The sequence below is a fragment of the Acanthopagrus latus genome, chromosome 12 (assembly GCF_904848185.1).
Source record: "Acanthopagrus latus isolate v.2019 chromosome 12, fAcaLat1.1, whole genome shotgun sequence".
Lineage (NCBI taxonomy): Eukaryota > Metazoa > Chordata > Actinopteri > Spariformes > Sparidae > Acanthopagrus > Acanthopagrus latus.
The window spans coordinates 10784842-10805236 of NC_051050.1; the positions used below are offsets into that span (position 1 = coordinate 10784842).

Sequence of the window (20395 nt, forward strand, 5' to 3'; positions counted from 1 at the left end):
AACAGTATTGTAGTACTGATGTTAGCACGCTAGCCAGCTAGTACCATCAGTTAGTGGTTACCCTGCCTGCTCTACTGAAGTTTTTTATGTAATTACCACTAAATAACAAATGTTTCCACAAGATAGCAAGATATTTTTTCACAAGAAAACCACAAGATTCACAAGAGTGGACTACACACATACTCAGTCTCTACGGGTAATTCATCTCTTTATCTTTGGCCAACAAAGCTCATTTTTTTGAGATTATGAGATAAATTAATCTGTTCCTGAGAAAATGTTTGTAATTAACTCGTGTTTTTGACAGAAAGGCATCTAAAATGTATTGCACATGTGGCCACAATGGGCTTCAGTACAAAGCTAAGTGTGTTATCAGTATCCACATAACTAAATTTTTTGTCTAAACTCGTTCAAATGTTCCACGTGGTAAAGTGAGGGGTTTTTTGCTCATAACTAATTCATTGGTAGATTAAACAAATTTACCCACACAGGTTCTCCTCAGGCATTAATAAGTGTTTTATAATAACTAGTAAAGAGTCAGCATGCTACTTATATGAACACTAATAAGCATCTGGTTAATAGTTGACATGTGCTCCCTAATGTAAAGAGTTACTGGAATCATGCTTCCAGACTTTTCCTCCGAGTCCAATGAAAAGAAGAAATACTGTACAACTGTCTATAATATTTTTACACATTTTTTGCAAACGCACAATGAACTCCACAACGTGACACCTTACTTTCATTTACATTATTCACTCAAGTAATGACTTAATGGCACACAGGAACAAACACAGCCTGTGTGCGTCTCAGGTGTTTGTGTCAATGTTTGTTCCTTTTATTCTGCCCAAAGGCTGCGGATGAATCCCCGCCACAATAGCGCAGACCCAGAACTTCCTTCTGTTTTGAGGTAAAATGAAGTTTAAAGGTTTAAAAAGTCACTCAATCGCTATTTTCTGCCGACAGCAGCAGTTTCCCTTCCCTCCTCTTGACACACTCGACTGGTATTAATTAACTGGCGTGCCACCAGGAGAGCACCTGCACCCACGGGCGAATGCAGCAGAGATACAGCTCTATGTCCTCTATAAAGATACCATTAACAAACCAATTAGAAGCCTTTAATTTAGTAATACTGTAATGTTAACAAAATTAGAAATGTATCATTTAAATATAACTTCACTGCATATTCTGAAATAGTGTCATCATCCACGGAGCCTCCCCTATAGCTGACACATGGTGCTCTCGCTGCTTGAGCCGCCATGGGCCAGGCAGAACCAATCAATCACTCTGTCACTAAAATATGTGTCGGAGTGTCGGAGCCGCCTGCACAGTTGAGAACTTGCGGCGGAGCTCTGCAGGGAGAGGAGAAACAAATGGGCAAAAAGTGACAGATTAATACAAAAGATACACAGGGTTAGAAACAGACCAAAAGTGAAGACTGGCAGCCAGCAGACAAAACCACCAACAAATACAGAAAAAGACAAAGAGATGTAGAGATAGATGGGGGGGAAAAATGAAATGCCATCTCCAGAGAGACTGTGGCAAAGATAAAGAGGCAATTTAGCAGTAAGTACATAATCCACAGAGGAGATAGGAGACTTTCCACACAGTCACTGTTCAAAAGGACTGTTCTCGTTAACGTGGGGCATTTTTTTATTTTTTTTTGAACATCATTTATTTCAATTATTAAAAAAACAATATTATAGAATAAATAACTGCTCCTGCTAATCCAAAAGGAAAACAGCGCCACTTTTAGGTCAGACGAGGTGATCAGACGACTGATTATCTAAAAAAAAAAATGTTTTTTTTCAAGCCTGGTCCTGAGGGGCGCCCCTCGTCTGATTCAAATGATCAGCTCATCATCAAGCTCCGCTGAGCCTGATAACGAATCATTCATTTGGCTCAGGTGTGTCTGGGGCACAGAGACGTCTGACACATGCTCCAGGACCGGGATTCAAAACACACTGATCTGAAACATTGTGTTTGACTCATGTAATAATCTGTAATTGCACAGAAAAACTATGACAAATTGTAAAGTCAAAGTTGAGGCAGGGAGTTGGTCTGTATAGAAAAGCTTTTGGTAATAATTAACGATTTGCATTTGTTGTCTCTTCCAAACTCCAAATTCAAAAATCATCTGAACGCTTATGACTTCTTTTAATTAACCCCGTCACACTGGCCTATCTCAGGGAATATAAACAAGAATTGTTTTTTTCAAATGCACGGTTTGTAATTTCTGCCGCGAGGAGTGTTGTTGTCTTCATCATTAAAAACAACTGCCGCTGCTGATGAAAAGCTATCTACATGACTCAGGCAGAAAAATGTTCACCGGCGAGGTGATGTATTCAAGTTTTATGCAAATTGCGTTTAGTCACGTTCGCAGACTCCCCTCCTCACTCTCTGACACTCTCGTGGAAGTGATAGTGACAGACAACCAGATGAAATGCACCGTTACCTTCAATAAAATTACGGATTTCTCTGGAGGAGAGTACACAACTAAACAAAAAAAAACACCACAAAGTCATACAAAAATGGTATTATATCTTAAAACTATGAAAATAAGGCTCAATTGGTGGTCATTAAAGAGATAAGCTTTAAAGCGACACACACACAGTTTCTGGGTGCAACGCAACTGCAAATAGAAATGATCTGTCACAACTTTTCAGAACTAATACATCATAACATGCTTATGACATGTAAAATTCAGTACATCCTGACAATATTACGCCTTTTTGCACACAACTCAGAACAGCATGAGGCACAGCAAGCCAACGTAACCCGAACCAGAGACAATAACACCTGGCTGTAACATGCTAACAGCTAAACTTCTTCCAAAATGGGCTGGCTCATCATCAGAGGGCAAACCAAAGGACATTTTCAAAATCAGTAAAAGTTGGTGCTGTGTGTGATGTTTGTGATGTTCTGCCTTAAAGCGTTACACACTGTGATGCTATCTGCCCACTGAATTTACGTTAGAAACAAGCAATGGGGGGGCAGTGGAGTGGCAGAGATGATGTAAAAAATTACATAATGATGCTTTAAAACAGCACTTTCTAAACAGGAAGGCTGTGTCGAAACCCTGCTCAGTTGAGCAGTCCTGTTCAGACGGTCAGACCTTTGACGAGGTGCTTCCACGAGAAAAGGGCAACGCAAAATCAATCAGCAGTGTACAGCAGTGTGACTTGAGTGCGTGTGTGTGTGTGTGTGTGAGAGAGAGAGAGAGAGAGAGAGAGAGAGAGAGAGAGAGAGAGAGAGAGAGAGAGAGAGAGAGAGAGTTCACCTCAGGCAAGGGAGGCTAATTCTCTGCAGCGGTATGATTTCTTAACCACGCTCTCTATCAGATACTCTCTTTGTGCCACTGGTAACTTGGGCTTATTTCTGTGTGTGTGTGTGTGTGTGTGTGTGTGTGTGTGTATTAGGCTTTCAAGGTAGCCCTCCACAGGCTGGGAGGTGGTGGTCATAGGAGAGAGCAGCAGCTGTTGTTGTGCTGTCCATTTTGCATCTCGCCTGTCCTCACGCACACATCAAAGTGCTCAGAGCGGGACCCCGGAAAACAGGCACAGGTGCAGAATACACAACACGGACGTCCAGAAACACCTGACTTGTAACCGTGTGTTGAGGCTCGACGCAGGGAGAAGGGATGAAGGAGCGCGTGAAGAAGGCAAATTGGAAGACATGCAGCAAGTCGAAGGTATAAAAAAACCCTCTGTGGGATTAACATGGATGCTACACATGAAATATCCCTCCAACAAGCTTGCAACCTCTGCAAGCATGACTAAACTCGCGCCGATCGGAGCGCGTTCAGTCACGGCACCTGCACGTGCACTACAAATATGTAAATGTATCAAATTTGAGATATGGCTGGTCCTTTCTTCTCTAACCGGAAATGACACCTGAAGGCCTCTGCACTCATTATCAGTGGCGGCGGGTTCCTGTGGGCCGGGCAGAGCCAATCAGTCAGCCCCGAAAGTGCAAACCGCACCGAGGCTGAAATATTCGCCGCCGGAGCAATTTCCTGCGAAACTCACACACGAGCGTGTCGCAGGATGTTCGGGCGGACATGGTGGGATGTTAACTGTGACTGCACCATCTGTCGGGGTGGCAAATGGCTTAGCAGCTTAGCAGATAAATGCATATCAAAGCATAAATTTATACTATGATCTTTTGTGTTGCTTATTCAGATCATTTAAGATAAAGACGGGATTTCAGACGCTCACAAGCGGAGAGAGGTCCTGGGTTTGAATCATTTGTGTGGGTTTTTCCTTCAGCTGCTGCACTTTCCTCCTCCAACCGGATGCATGCAGAAAAAACTGCCGCCTTAGACTTTATCATCGTCCGACCCATCCATATCTTTCAAACTGTGATAAGGTTCGGGGTAGTACTTTTTCTACTGCTCCGTATAGTTTTGCTCCATGAGAAATATTTTGTTTACTGTGCAAGGGCGAGGGCGCTGCCGACGCCACCTGGGGGTTTGCTCCTGGAGAAGTACACCGAAACCCTGAACACTGCTGTATATTGAAAAATGGCTGAGGCAAATAGACCCATTACTCATGTTGGAAATTAAATATATTTATTGCAAATAATGAAAAAAGCACCACAAGGGCACTCTCACAGCATGTTTTCAAATATGGGGTCGAGCTTAAACCTAGACTGACCCTTAAAGGAGCCGTTTGTAGGGATTTAGGGCAGAGACAGCTAATATGACCGCTAGCTGTGAAGTTAACTGAGCCCACAAGCCAACGGTAGCTATAGTTAGCAGCAGTTAGCCGTTACTGTGGTGATACGCCGCCCTGGGCAAGTCTCACATGTTGCGTCTGTTCTGGACAGATCAGGATCCAGGTCACAGGTAATCAGAGGCTATTGGGTGCACCTGTGATGTTCTCCCTTCAGCTGGCTGCATCAGTCAGCTGGGAGTTTATATAAGAGGGCTGCAGCTCCCCGGTTCAGTTGGTTGTGTGTTTTTCAGGGAGTCGACACCATCAGTTGGCTCACTGCATTCTCTGTTTGGGGTAAACTGGGTTGTGTGTGTGAGTTTCTTTTGGCCAGTTATTATACCTTTTGTATCTCCCCCCCGATCAGTGACTCTCATTTCACCAATGGGTTTTTGGGTCCTATGTTCATCTATCATTTTGATAGATTCTGTGGGTGGTTGTGGCTTTTATTTCCACCTTCACCTTTTAGCCACCTAGGGACCAGTTTGCTTTAACCCTTGTGTGATTAGCGCAGGGCCTTGTTAGTCTCCCAACCTGTGACCCCTGCCCTTCAGGTTTTGTTTACTGGGGAAACGTAACACATCTTTAAGCGAGCCTCATAGCAAAAATGGCACAGGTCGCAGTGCTCTGACCTCACATGGATAAGGTGGATGGAGCTCACTATGGGTGGGACCTCCCAGTAAAATGACACACAGCTTCACTGAAGGAAAAGAAACCAACAATGGAAAAAACAGAAATTAAAAAAAAAAAAAAATCCAGTTGGTTCCACAGTGGACCAGATGGCAATTCAAATAAACCAAACTAATAAGCTCCATAAACCACACAGAGCAAAAAACAGCAGCCGTTAAACTGGAGGTCAGCCACCTCTGGTATCACAAGGTGTCGCTCGGAGAGAGGTGGGCGGGAGAACCACAGGGCTTTAATACAGAAGGGTCAGACAATGTGTCACACAGGTCAGGTCAAAGCTGCGTGGACACCGAACACACCACAGCAATGAGCAGAGGCAGGAGTTAATCAAGACCAACAGGTCACTGGTATAACCTGTCTGATCAATGGGGCTGCGTTCAAACACCACACAACACCACGTTCACATACACACTAGGGGAACCCAGCACATAACGAGCTCATCTAAATTAAAGGATCATTCCCCACAACATCAGGAGTGCACCCAAATCAGGGTCACACTTCCTCAACTCCAGTGTTTTCTTTTCATGTTTTAAGATGTTAGTATCAAACCTGAATTTAGGAGTAACTTTTTAACCCTTTTTTTTTTTTTTTTTTTTTTTTTAATGCATCATCAACAAGCAGGTTTTCAATCAGAGGGTTTATGTTTCTGCAGATCTCCAGTCTAACTTCTGTTCTCTCAGCGGTCACCTCACCTCTCCAAACCTGCATCTGCTGCACAGTTTTGAGTTGTTGTCAGCATGTCAGGGTTTTCATCAGCCCGTTTGTGATCAGATGGACTTATTGGAATGATAATCATCGTTTAGTTTAGATTATTTGAATTGTCCTCAGCACTAAATTAATATTTGCATAAGTGCATATTTATCCACATATGAGGAAAAATCACATACCTGGAAAAAATACATATAAAAATGAGCTAATTCCAGTAAGAGTAGTTGTAATTTGTAACTTCCATCCATGCTTTTATGCAATCCTGTTAATTTTGTGTTCTCTTTAACTTTGATATTTCACACCATTTAGGTGCACTGTCCTATCTTTAAATCTTTAACTGTGCAAATATATAACATGAACTAAATCCAACTAAAGACTCTAAATTGCATATAGAAAGCCGCTATCCCGAGACCGAAAACAAAGTGGCTCAATTTTAACTGCAATTAACACCTCATACTGACAAAGATGTGTGATTGTTCTTAACACAATTAAAAGGGGAACTTAATGCAGTCTATTTGTTGGTGCCGTGCTGCCCTCTGCTGGAGGTGAAATAAAACATTTCTGACAGCAGCCATCAAAGCAGCAGGACGTTGATCCATGTGGAGAGCCTGTGAGGTCAGACCCAGCGTGATCCCACCTATTGAATTCTTTTTAAAGGAAAGAAATCCAGTGTGTGCTGTGGTATTTCAAATCTTTTTTTTTTTTTTTTAGGCAGTTAACGATGAAAAGACTCAATGAAAACACACATTGTCACAGCTGCCTCCGTGCAACCTTCTGCAGCGACCGACCGAGGCGTCTCAGAACAGCAGAAGGTCAGGACATAATGACGTCGGGGCTCGAGCGGGTTGAGAGTCCCCTCAGTGTTTCGCCTCACTCATTCCTCCTGATTTCACCTGAGCCAAGTGAGGCGCAAGTATCAGCAGGGGTCTCACCTCTGATCTCCCTCCTAAAATATTCATGTGGGGCTCCTGTTCAGAGGCTTCCACTCCTGCCTCCTCCGGGGTGCTCCTCAGACCCTCCGTCAGTCAGCGTTAGATCCACAGCAGCTCGAGTTTCCGACCAGTCGAAAAGTTTTATCACTGATAAATATATTCTGCTTCAAAACTTCTGGAATAAACTTGTTTAAACTCTGTGTGCTCACTTTGAAGCCTCCCCCCCCCCCTTCATTATTGCCTCTTCCCCAGATGGAGAAACATCCCTTCAGTTTCCTCCTACCTTTTTATCTTCTCCTTCCTCTTCCTGTCTCCAGTGGTTTGTCTCTCTCTCCTTTTGTGCGCTCTCTCTTTCTCAAGGGCTTCTTCCTCCTCATGCCTCATCACTCTCCCCTTCCGCCTTCACTTTCGCACGTCCTTCTCTCTGTCTTGCCCATTTTTTCCCTTTCTTCCCCCTCTAATTTCTCAGTTTAAGCGTTTCATTAATTTTCTCTCTTCCCATCAATTCCTTTTTCAATTTCCTTTAATTTGTCACGCTTTTCCACGCCGAGAGTCGAGCAGTCATTATTCCCGTTGCGTGAAAATCTTTCCCCTCCCCTTTGACGTGGGAGATGTCCTTGATCAGACCTCTTTACAGCCCTTACGGTGTATTTACGTCCCTTGCTTTGTAGATGATCAGAGCTGGAATGAATGTAATTCTTCACACCCTTACATAGATCACCTCTCTGTGCTAAACTAGAAGGAGCGCAGGTAAGGAATTGGATAAGTGTAAATATGACTTTGTTTCTTTTTGTGATAATTGAGTACCTCTTTGCCCATGGCGCAACCTTCGTCCTAATGTTGTTTGCACTCCAGTAAAATAGCATTATGTGTTCTTAAAGCGCCTTCAGTGGAGTGCTTTGTGTTATTACATTAGGGGCAGAAAAGCTCATTTTCCAGAATGCATGTGTCAGCGTGCTCAGCAGACCGGGACTCCTTAGAAAGTGCTGCTGTAATCCATCCTGTCATTTCATACAGTGGGGTCCAAAAGTCTGAGACCAAGCAGTTAAAATACTTCTGTTTTGCAATTGTTCTGAATTATGTACTATTCTTCTCATTACAAATGATCATATCAACTTCAGAATTTGAGGGAAAAGTTGAATGTTTGAAAAATGTCAACGAATTTCTGTGTTCTTTCTATTTTGGCTTCACATTGTGCCCTCCGGCTGGCATGGACCCCACAAGTTTGTGTAAAACCCGATGAGTCTTGTTACCCCAGCATGATTTGACAGTGTTTCTCAGAGCTTCTTGTGATGTCACAGAATGCTCAGCTCCCTCAGTCTAAAAGTATCCCATAAATGTTCAGTGGGGTTGAAATCAGGACCGCTTGGACCCCTCATCATCCTGCTGCAGTATGAGTCCTGTTCTACAAACATCAAGATGGTGCAGTGTGCTGCTTAAGCTCTCACGCCACCATAGCTCAAAACACTAACCTGTTTGCATATGCAAATGTGATCGTCTGGCTTAGAAACACAAACATTTGTCTGAAGTTTGTTTAAAGGCCTGTAAAAACTTGCAGATTGCACCTATAAGAAGAGGTCCTGTAGGTGGCAGCATTGGCAAATAAGAGCTGAAGTGAAACTTTATTGTGGTTTCTGAGCATTTCTCAGGCCTAATGCTCAGAATGATAATTTTAGCTCAATAACTATATTTGTTAATTGGCTCTGAACATGTGTTATTTTGATTTTACTCATAAACCAAATGTAATATGTTTTAACTATAATGATAATGATTCATGATTCGTTTTCTTTCCGCCCTGCTCTGTGGCCTTCAGGTCTGAGGTCCTCTGGCTTTGTCACCCACATTCAGCTGGCAGCAGAGCTCAGCCTCCTCTGCTGCTCCTCCTTCAGAGCACTTACAGTATATCTGGGCCATTTGTTCAGTTCCTTCTCCACCTTCATCTTCTCCTCTCTTTCCTTTCCTGAACTTCTCCCATGCAGCTCTTTGTCTATGTCACTGGCACACCTTTACACTTGAGGTGATAAGCTTACTCTTGGTATAATGGTTCGATCATTTATTTTGTGGAATATACACCCGGGTATTGTCTTTTATTTTGAAGCGCTCTGTGGCATCAGCTCAATAACAAAAGGGATGTTAAGAAACTGACTACATGTTGGGTAATGTGGTTGCAAAAATTCTCACTTGGACTCCATATAAACACAGGTCAACAGTGTGAACTTGCATTGTCCTTTCAGGTCACTTTGTTTATTTAGTTTGTAGAGGCATCATTTAAAAAAAAATATATATCAGTCACTGAAGATCTGTCTCTTCTGATTAAAATGTCTTCAGCCAAAACTGCATAGTGCACCTTTTAATGCATCAATGCTGCTCCACTGTTCTCTCTGCTCTTATCAGTTGTATATCTCTGGTTGGCGCTGCGGTTCTGGTTTGTAAGATGCTGGAGGTGTTTTGTTTTTTTTTAAACTGTTGTGAATTCCCCCTCCCCACACAAACACACACACCTCTCTTTCCCTGGAAGTGCCATCCCTCGCTAGGGGAGTACCTTGTGGCATTCGGCTACCGAAGGCGGGCAAAGGACTATTCGTGCCACCCACTGCATCCATGCGGTGAAGAGATCTCAGAGGCACGTCTCTGTGCTAACGCCACCGGGGTCGCCGCGCTGCATCTCCCAGCTGCAGCTCTCAGGCTCACTCGTCGAAACTGTCGAAACCACAGCGTTTCCTGTGCCATGAGATATTTTTACTGCAGCAGAACTGATGCATTACAGAAACAAGTTCACAGCTCACTCTACTGCTGGATTCACCGCCAAGCCGAGAAGCGACTTTAAAAAGTCACATGAAAAACACTTTGGCATTTTTACCACACTGCCAGTTTTCACCGGTAGCGTACGTGGATGTTCGCAGTGCTTCTGTTCTCTACATGAACTTGACTTCGTAGCGTATAGCTGCAGAAGTGACACACGCCGCAGGCAGGAACAGACTGAATTCCATCGCCGAGCCTGAAGTTGATTTAAGCAGAGGAGAAATGTTTCAACATGCCTTCAGCCGCAGCTGAAAGGCCTCATGAAGGCAGCGGGCCGCCCTCTCTGAGACTGCTGTCGAGTCAGGAGAAAATCGAAATTTTGTCTCCTACACGTAGAGCTATATGTCAGCCTGGATTGTATCGTTCGAGTTGCTGAGTTTTGGAGATATCAGCTGTAGAGAGGCCCGACTTCACTCCAGTATAATGGAACTCGATGGCCCGCCACTTGTGGTGCTCAAAGCCCCTGAAAATACATTTGAAAAACTCAACAGCAATGTCTTTTTCTGCAGATCATGCCTTAGTAACTCAAGATAATCCACAGACCTTGTTGTGAGCAGCTTCATTTCTTAATGGCTATCATAGATAGCTAACCTGTCATCCATGGTCAGTGGATTATCTTTAGAAACGGGGTCATTATATCTGTAACAAACACATTGCTGTTGAGCATTTCATAGAAAAAACAAAGGGCAAAAGTGAGAAAATGCTGGTCTGGATCACTTCCCAAATCTGACCAGCTCCACTTCCTAAAGTGTGATGAATCATTAGGGTCAAACACGTGTCCGTGTCGGAAGCTCATTAAACACATGTCCATAGATGCATGAACGCAATTAAGAGGAAAGTTGTGTGTCCAAACAGATACTTTGAGCGTTCTGCTCATCCTTTGGCCAAAATGACCTTCTGAGTCTGTGCACATGACACAAATAGATCTGGGGCATCTGGTGTGGGGCCTGTCAGACATGAACATGACACACACAAGTGATTTTGTCCCACCACTGAATATCTTTTGGAGAATGGAGACTAATTTAGATCAGTCATAGATGAACTCTTCATTTCTTATAACCAAACGATCATAACCCTTCTGCAGACGCCTCCATTTGTCCGAAGACTGAGAGTTTCATCCTGTTTTGGTTTCTATTTTACAGAAGTGGCTTAGAGGTTGCAAAACTCCACCCTGACAGTATCATGTACAGTAGACCCTGCTGTCCTAACTCACCACTGAAGCTGTATGATTAAAGTGATTAAAAATTCAGACCTCTATGATTACAACAATTGGAAGTACATTACATACAAGACATTTTACACCCTTTTCTCCCAAATTCACTCCATTTTTTTGAGGGGGGGCGGGGTGTTTGGAAACTTTGAGACCTCTGCTGGAATTTTAAATGACGTTAAATGGCAGTCATTGAGGATTAACTTTCACGGGGCTTTAAACTTTGAACATTGTCCTCTACAGTCCAAACTGCCGCTCTTCCCTTCCTCCCAGCAGCCTTTCATGTGAACGGGCTGCTAACTGCTGGCTCCATCAGAGGGCCCGTTCTCCTCCCAGAGCACTGGAGGCAGCATGGAGAGGCGGGAGGGGGGGTTGGTGGGGGCCAGGACCAAATGGCCCTCGTAGGATTAGCGGCATTGTCCGCCATTGTCAAGGCTACTCCCCGACTCCTATCACCTCTGTAATCTCCAGACTTGTTTTCAATACGCAACCAAATGCTGGCAGGAAGGGGACCTGATGTGTCTGTACTTCCATCCCCCCAGGGCGCTTTGATATTCTGCTCACTGTCCTCCAAAGTAGAGTCTCCATCGCAAGCCCAGTGCAATACTGTATGACTTCTCAGAGGTGAGCACTAGATCCATCATGGTCAAGTCTCACAGGGAGATTATCATGTCTTTGGGAAAATCATAGACGCCATTGTTGTGATTTATTCTAAGCATATTTTCCAAAGGTTACAACAACCTGATAAAAGAGGAAGTGTACACACAGATGTTTTAGATATGTTCATGTTCCCATATGATGGATCTTCACTCATGTCTCCTGGAATGAAATGACTTTCGTTGCCACTTTTGTCTCTAGTAAGAATAAAAGGCTTTGTAGTTCAGCACATATAAAAAGTTGACTTTCAGCCCAGTATACCAGAACAGAAATGACTGGTGTACATATCATCGCACCAAGGGACACTGACATCTGCACACTGAGCTTATGAATTTTACATGTAGACCTTCTTAATGTCAGGTAATTTTCTCACCTGAACCCCCCACCCCAACCCTCACCACCTACACACTCTCTGTTCCAACTATACCCCCTCTCTGCTGCTTAGACCCCGCCCCTCTCTGAGATGACCAATCAAGTTCAAGGCTCGAACTTATCAAGGATAGAGACCCTGGCCTGATTGTGTTTTGACCTCAGTGTTAGAACACCTGAAAGCAGCACTTTGTCTCCAGACTTTGTTGGCGGTGACGAAAGGAGGACGCAGAAACATGCAGCACATCTCGGGTGAGTTTTATCCTACTAGATCATCTAAACCATGCTGTATGATGACAAATCATCACAAGGGGCATGGGAGAATTAATTTTGTTTACTATCTATCAGGAAAAAAAACAAATTTCCTCCACTGCACGAGAAACTGTACTTAAATGGTCAGTTATATTTTAATAATTTGAAGAAAACTACTGAGAATACATTTAGGATGTACTAAACTAAACTTTTATCTCAGTATAAACATTTGAAGCTGAACTTTTCAGCAGAGCGGAGATTCGGATGAAGTTCTATGTTTTCCCTGTTTCATCGGATTTGTTTTTCTGAACTTTTACATGTCTGTTCCCTCCACAGACTTCAAATCAAATCTAAGCATGCCCCGACCCCCTCCGGCAGCTGACTCCTACCAGCAGGGCTCCATCAAGATGACCCTGGAAAACTCTGATCTCTGGAAGTCCTTCCACACCATCGGAACGGAGATGATTATCACAAAGCACGGAAGGTAACCGCGCCGGCACTGTGAACAAAACCTGGAAGAAATCACCTATGTGGAACCGCTTTTGATTCCATAATTTGTTTTTTTTTTAAAAATTAAAATCAATTTTCTGACTTTGGTGTATTTGTTTCAGGAGAATGTTTCCACACTGCAGCATCAGTCTGTCCGGGCTCCAACCGTATGCCAACTACGTCGTCATGGTGGATATGGTTCCTGTAGACAGCTTCAAATACAAGGTGAATTTACTGTTTTTTTTTTTTTTCAGACACAGCCGCTCTTTTTCTTCCATTCCATTCTTCTTCACATTTTGTTTTGCTTGCTGGGGACTCACAAACCAACAGATTGTGGTATGTAAAACGCAGCAGTCTGCAGCCAGACTCTGGCCTGCCCACTCTGGGCCATCCGCGGCTGCATATCAAAGCCTTTCATTGCTTCCTGTTTGTGCACTCTCGGCTGGAGGCCCAATCAATTAGCATCCCTCCTTATTTGCAATCGGTGCAAGAGGGGAGCAGCCAGCCATCCATACAGTCAATGGCTCCTACATCAGCTGCTGTGGCCCATTTGGTCACACATCTTGCTTTTAGCACACAGTTGAAAACAATGAAGTACATTATAAAGAGAAAGTACTGGAGGAGGGCACTGGCAGGGAGTTTGGTGGTCGGGAAGCTGTAGAAATAGCTTTTTAAACTACTTTCTTTAGGAAAAATGCGTATATTAGCAAAAGTGAGCAGGAAAATTGAAACATAAACATAATGTAATGATTTATCTTGCAATAAATCCTGCCAACAAACGTTTTCATGCATTACAGCAAGAAAAAAAAAAGGAAATTTCATGCTTCACCAAGACTTCTGATTAATCCAACATGTCCCCGGGTCTCACACTTGGTAACCATGCGTCCCTCCCTACCTTATTTCTCTGTAGTGGAAAAAGGAGCAGTGGGAGGTTGCGGGTAAGGCAGAGCCCCAGCCCCCGTGTCGAACATACATGCACCCGGACTCCCCAGCTCCGGGAAGTCACTGGATGAAGCAGTCGCTGACTTTCCTCAAGATGAAGCTCACCAACAACACTCTGGACCAGCATGGCCATGTACGACACCATCTTGCATCCGGTTCAATTAGAATTGTTCTCTCTGCTCGTGTGTTTTGGCTCACTCTGCTCTTTTTCTCTTTACCCATCAGATCATCCTGCACTCCATGCATCGCTACTACCCAAGGTTTCATGTCACCCAGGCAGACAGTCCTTACACGGTCCGCTGGGGCCCGTTTCAGACCTTCTCCTTCCCAGAGACGTCCTTCACCGCAGTGACCGCTTACCAGAACCCAAAGGTACTGTAATGTATAGCAGTTTTACAAAACATTTAAAGGTGCAGTGCGCAAGAGTTGGCCATCTGCCAAATGTATACAAACAGGGGCGGCACATCACTAGAGTAACCTCTAACTGCTGCTAACCTTAGCCGCTCAATAGCTAGTGAGCTCAGCTCAGCATGCAGATAGCGGTCGTATAAGTTGACTCTGTGATCATTGCCATTGTTTTCTGTTGGACCATCAGCTCTCAAGATACAAAGTGGCTAGGGGCTAGCGAGTTAGCATGCTCCTTAAATACACAAAACTGTTATTTCTGCACATTCCATCAATAATTTAAGCTATTTTTTAACACTGTAAATTAAAGTTTGTACATGTTGCAAGTGTAACATAACATTAACTGTTACTATTCCTGTGTGATGACTGTCCTTTCTTGCCTTTTTAAAAAAGATCACCAAATTGAAGATCGATCACAACCCCTTCGCCAAGGGATTCAGGGAAGGAGGCACCCACTCCCACAGCAAAAGGTAGGACTGACATGGCTAATTTGGACCGAATATATTGCAGGGTAGTCAGAAGCAGTTCTACACTACCTATCCAACTACTCTGAATGAGCATTTATTAGTTAAAGTCTGCATCTTCAAATTATGGACATATTTTTTGTTTTCTTCTGTATTTAATCACATGCTGCTAAAACAAGGCCTGTCTTATGTTTTGTTTTTTTTGTTTTTTACCTATTTGTTTTAAGCATAAGGGTACAAAAATGAAATCTGAGTTCGAGAAATAGTGCTTAAAGTGGTCTATTCCTTCATAGGTGTCGTCCAAATAGAAGCCCTCCTGCAAAAAGAGCCGCCCTGGACAGAAATGCTCTTTGTGAAAGCCCTCCAGGTAAGTTCCACATAAGTTTTCACTCATACAGCTTCTGTCTTTACACTTTTATTGGCTCGTATTAATCACTGTATTTCCCTCTCAGGCCTGCAGAGGATGCCCTCCACCTCTCAGTCGTCACAGGCAGGGAAGAATCAGCCCTCCACGCAGCAGCAGCAGCAGCAGCAGCCACCCTTGAAGGGGGTTGACCTCTCAGCCTGGGCTCTGGAGCAGGACCCGTCTGAGAGTCTCCACGCTGAGCCCCTGGAGCAGCACGAGTACGACTACAGCTGTGAAGAGCAGATGGTGCCCGCATCCGTGGCGTACCAGCCCTACAGGTATGATTTAAGACACCCAGGGTGAGATCAAATCTCATGAGGAAAGTAAAACATTTATAACACAGAAATAAAAAGAAGGTGAGCAATAATGTAGTGATATCTGAATGTTACAACAAGAGGGAGGACTGAATAATTCCACCTTTATAACCTCTGAGACTCCTCCACTGTTTAAAGATAAATAGACAGGAGGAATGATGCTGCAGGAATATTACTTATAACACCTCCTTTTCTCCAGGTCTGTCGACTACGCCCGATTCCCACTGCCCTCCACTGACGTAGAAGCGGCGCACACCCCCGTACACCCCCCGCCTCACCCATTCACCACAGCCGAGCACAACTCACAGCAGCACGGATACTACCACCATCCTTACCATAACGGCCATGCAGCAGACTGGAGCCAATACCCACTCTTCTCCTACTCCCTCTGGTGAACTCTGATCCATTGCAATGGTGATCGCTGACGGAGGATAAAACCAGACTAACAGGCCGCTCGAGTGGTGTTAAAAGTGTATAAATGTGTATAAAGGGTTGTTTTTTGTTTTTTTTTAATGTTGGATCAGTTTTTTTTTTTCATTTTTCACTTCCATTGGACGATTGTATTCATCTGAGGTGCTGTTGCTGTACTTCTTATGTACCGTGCTCAGCCTGAGCTTGTCAGGGTTAAAGCGGATACAGTATGTATTATGAGATGCAGCAATATATATAGTGATATATCCACTCAGCTGGGAAATAAGTGTGAAATTGAATCTGCAAGAGTTGCTCCTGTGTACTGCAACAAAAACAGAACTTCAATAAGACTGTACACCAAATTGAGGTCGCGAAGGCTCTTTGGACTCTTGTGTTGACTTTGTGCTCATCTGCAGCTGTTACTGCTAAACACTTATTTTAATGCATAACAAAACATACTTTTATTCAACAGCAAACTGTAAAAAGATTGTTTCAGAGTCATACCAGATAAGTCGAACTGTCAGAATCAGTATCTGCATAAAAAAGTGACTTATTGTTTCTTAATAAATGGAGATGAACAATACCAGGTAAACCGGTGTGACACTGTTTTGTGATTTAAAAGTTAAGAACATAATATCATATATCTCATCTGCTTTATAATGAATACAAACTGAATATGAGTCTAAAGACATAGAGCAGCTTTGTAGCTTTGAGACAAATGCTAATGCCTGCTGCTAACATGCTTACAATGGTGAGGATTAGCAGAATTGAATGTTTTAATGGCTTTTCACTATTTTAGTTTGGCGTGTTGGCATGAAAATATTTGCCATTTTACCATTAAAACACAAAGTACTGAAAATCTAACCATTTGATCAAGTTGAAAAGAGTTTACAAAAGTTTGGGGTAGCAAATTTATTTTCATTGTTGAGTTATTCTGAGTATTTTCTCAATTGATCAATTATTTGTGCACCCTGTAAAGTTACCATTAGATAGGAATCTCCGGTACAATACATAGACATGCCAATGTAAAAACTGTTATTTCCTTGAACATGGTTGATGCATTTTAGTTCATTTTACAATACATTTTCAACTAGATTTCTTGCATATTGCACCTTTTTAAGATATTAGAAATCATCTTGAGGGGAACATGAATGTCCATAAAATATTTTCTTGGAAGATCATCTTGGAACTCCTGTGCACAGTTTGTGGTAATCCATCTGTTAGATGTTGAGTTTATTACATTGAATTACTAATGATATCAAAATACATTAGGATTCATCTTCTGGGGATCATGAATGTCCATCCCAATAGTTGTGATTGGATATTTCAGTCTGGACCAACCAGTTAACCGACATTGCGATCCACAAAGCTGGGCTCCTAGTTTGGCTTAATGATATGTATAATTGATTCACATCGACGTTCGAGGGTATAACCAGAGCTCTCTCACTACCATCAACATATGAACATGCTGCTCTCTACTCTCCAATGAGGCTGTAATATCCCGGAAACTACATTCTCCATGGGATCACGACCCCGCTGCTCCAGTAATCCTTCGCTACATCACAACCACCAGAGAGTGCAGCTATTAAATATCACAAGAGCACAAAGTGCGCGTCTTCATTGAGCTGTGAGTCCTTTTGAGCGCCAGCGTTACACAACAACAACATGTTTAGAGGCGAGAGAGAGCGATGAATGACGGAGCGGAGACTTGTCCTGGAGCAGTGAGACTGACCTGATAAAGCGATGACAGACAGCTAGTGTGGAATTACCATCACAGTCTGGCATAGATTCCCCAGCAGAAGGCAGGAACGTCTGTGCTGTAAATGTTTTACGAGAGAACGAGAGGGAAGCCATATCTGGGACATTTATAAAGCTTCAGGGAGAGCACACTGCGAAGGAATTTTCTAGAGCACATCAACCGACGTATTTTCGTGTCATACTTTTTTCAATGTCGCTGTAAAAAATACATACAGAAAGAATGAATGGTAGCAAACACGGAGCATTCGTGGCTGCCATCGCTGTGTTTCTAAAGACTTGCTGGCTGCGAGGAGGTTCGAGAGAGTGACATTCTGACTGCGGGCCGGCTCGTTAAACCTCCAGGTCTTCCTGAGGTAGCCCGGGTCATCTGGGTCACCCGCATAGCTCATCCTGGATTCCTCTCACCTTACTATAAAATGAATTATAGACACCAGATGGGGTCAATTACCATGCTCCACTTACAATCCAGCACAGAGGGGCATGTCAGCGTTTAGTCAAGGCTTCCACCGGAGCCAACTCATGTCCTGGAGTTCTTTTCTGTACCGAGACGCCGGGGCAAGTTTAGTTCGAGAGCTCCAAAAAGCGGTGCGGTGGGTGTTGCAGACAGCACGGGGCTGGCTGGTTAGCATGCCAACTTCGGTAGAGATCTCCGCAACACACTACATAGACATCTTTGAATGTTTTAACCAAATCTTGACAATATACTATGAATTGCTTCTTCAAGGAAAACATTTTTTTTTCTTATCATTATCAATAGTGAACCATTTGCTTTGGATATTGTGATTTCAGGAGTAGCTGGAACAATTTGCATGAAGAAGTTAATATCTAAAGGACTGACTGGCAGTGTCTGACAGCATGCAAGCTATTCTAAGTAGCATCGTGCCGGTTACAATGCTGATTAATTCATGGGCTTACACTTTGTCCATCATGTCTACTCACTAATGATGGATAGATAAAACACTAGGGCCCCTGAACCACATCTACACACTGATTTAGCAACAAAATTGTTGCAAGCCTAACAAAAGGCAGCATGTAGACTGATAATGTTTAGTCTTCATGTACATGAGCACAGTTTTGATGAACACGATTCTGTGGTTGAAAGCTGCTGTAGCTCAAACAGAGATTGTGCATTCAAGATAGACCAGTAAACCAAAAAAATTGGATGTTTTTGTGTCCAAAGAGAACGTTCTTTACATTTGTCTTACTATATATCTTTCTATCCTAAAAAACAATATAATGTACATAATTTCTCTTCAACAAACATTCAATGTGCTTTCATCTCTGTGGGCCAAATACTGTACAGCATAGCAGCTGCCATCACAGCAAGTTCGAGGGCGGTGGTGGTAATGGACTGTAGGAAGGCCCTCATTGACCGTGCCACACATGCATTAACACACATAAACACACGCACACACAGACATACACTGCCCCGAGGAGAGGTCAGACCAGCTAAGTTTGATTCATTATGGTCCTTCTCACTGTAGCCCCCGCCTATCACAGTCCAGAGAAACACATTGATTGGCTATAATGGGAGTTTAACCTAGCACACACACACACACACACACACACACACACACACACACACACACACACACACACACATTCACAAGGCACCCACAGAGACAAGGCAGAGAGTGAACTAAATACAGTTTCCTTAATTATAGAATAAAAGCCAACATTTTAAGAAAAAAAAAAAAAAAACTTGCACCAAATTAACAGAACCTCAACATTGGCATCTGAATTTTTTCATAGTGCTCTGACTCTGGGTGTGGACTGAGACAAATAAGAGAAGTTTTGGAGTAATGTTAAGGAAGTTACATAAACCCTGTTACGTTGTGCTTAAATTTAATCCGTTAGTGTTCTATTTTCACATTCAAGAAAATGACCTACACGTTAACTTGTGCTACAGGGTCACTCAGAATGGTTGGCGTCATCTTACGTTTAGCTAAAGCTCCGTTTTCCACGGACCAAAGTCACATGGCGGCCATTTTCCTCTGACATCACGGTCTGGGTGCAAAGCCTGAATGTAGCTGTGCTAGTGAAAATCTGGTGCGATATCGGGCCATTTTTAATGCAAACATATTTAATAATAACTTGTTAGCTTGCATTAGCATTCAACCACTGCCTGAGCTAATAATACCATCTGATTTCATCCAGTGAGTTTAACTTACAGGCTTAAATGAATGTCCAAAATGTGGGTTTATATTTTGAAATTAATTTATTAATCATTTATTTTGTCAATTATTGACATTCCTTACATAGGACAAACTGCAACCTATCAGGAAATTATGATGCGTCATCCTCCTCATGTCTAGGACACTTCTAAAACACGGCAATGACATTCGAGCTTCCTACTCTGAGCATGACATCAGAGGAAAATGGCTACTGTGTTACTATGGTCCATAAGTGCCAAGGGCATAAACATGTGTCCTCACCACCAGAAGCATCTGATCGGGTCCGATTTATGCAGTGGGCCATCCTACTTCTATAAAATGTTGCAAAATGACACACAAATATATACAATAATTTATCACATATGAACATTCAGTACCTACTGACTTCTACTATTTGTGCCTGGTTTGAAAAGTGTTGCACAAACAGACACAGGACCTGCCCATCTGAAACACTGCCCTTGAAAAGTTTTCCATTCCCCTATCTCTAGGTCAGCTGACTTTCTTTTATTAGCACTTCATTAAAATTCATTAATTGCTTCCTTTCTCCTGGGCGATGCCAGAATCAAAACTGGAACTGTCAAAAATTAGAGCAAGAGCAACTGTCCTGTGCTCCAGATGCACAACCTGTGACGCCAGGCTGCTGCAAAAACACGTCCACGCCCAGCCATCTGAGGACAGCGTAGAGGACAGAGACGCCAGACGGAGCATA

The 20395-nt window shown here is 43.1% G+C and overlaps 1 protein-coding gene across 2 annotated transcripts; it reads left to right on the forward strand.

The window, feature by feature from the left end:
* Window positions 1-10090: 10090 nt before the first annotated feature.
* LOC119029647 (T-box-containing protein TBX6L-like) lies at window positions 10091-16445 on the forward strand. Of its 2 annotated transcripts, XM_037116650.1 has the most exons (10): window positions 10091-11669; window positions 12148-12323; window positions 12660-12807; window positions 12935-13037; window positions 13723-13887; window positions 13980-14126; window positions 14553-14629; window positions 14917-14990; window positions 15076-15307; window positions 15543-16445. In XM_037116650.1, exons 2-10 carry the CDS (start codon window positions 12308-12310, stop codon window positions 15736-15738), a joined length of 1158 nt encoding a protein of 385 aa, XP_036972545.1. In that variant the 5' UTR covers window positions 10091-11669; window positions 12148-12307; the 3' UTR covers window positions 15739-16445. The 2 variants fall into 2 exon arrangements, with proteins under 2 accessions (XP_036972545.1, XP_036972544.1); XM_037116649.1 differs by lacking the exons at window positions 10091-11669; window positions 12148-12323 and having other exon boundaries at window positions 12356-12807.
* Window positions 16446-20395: the final 3950 nt, after the last annotated feature.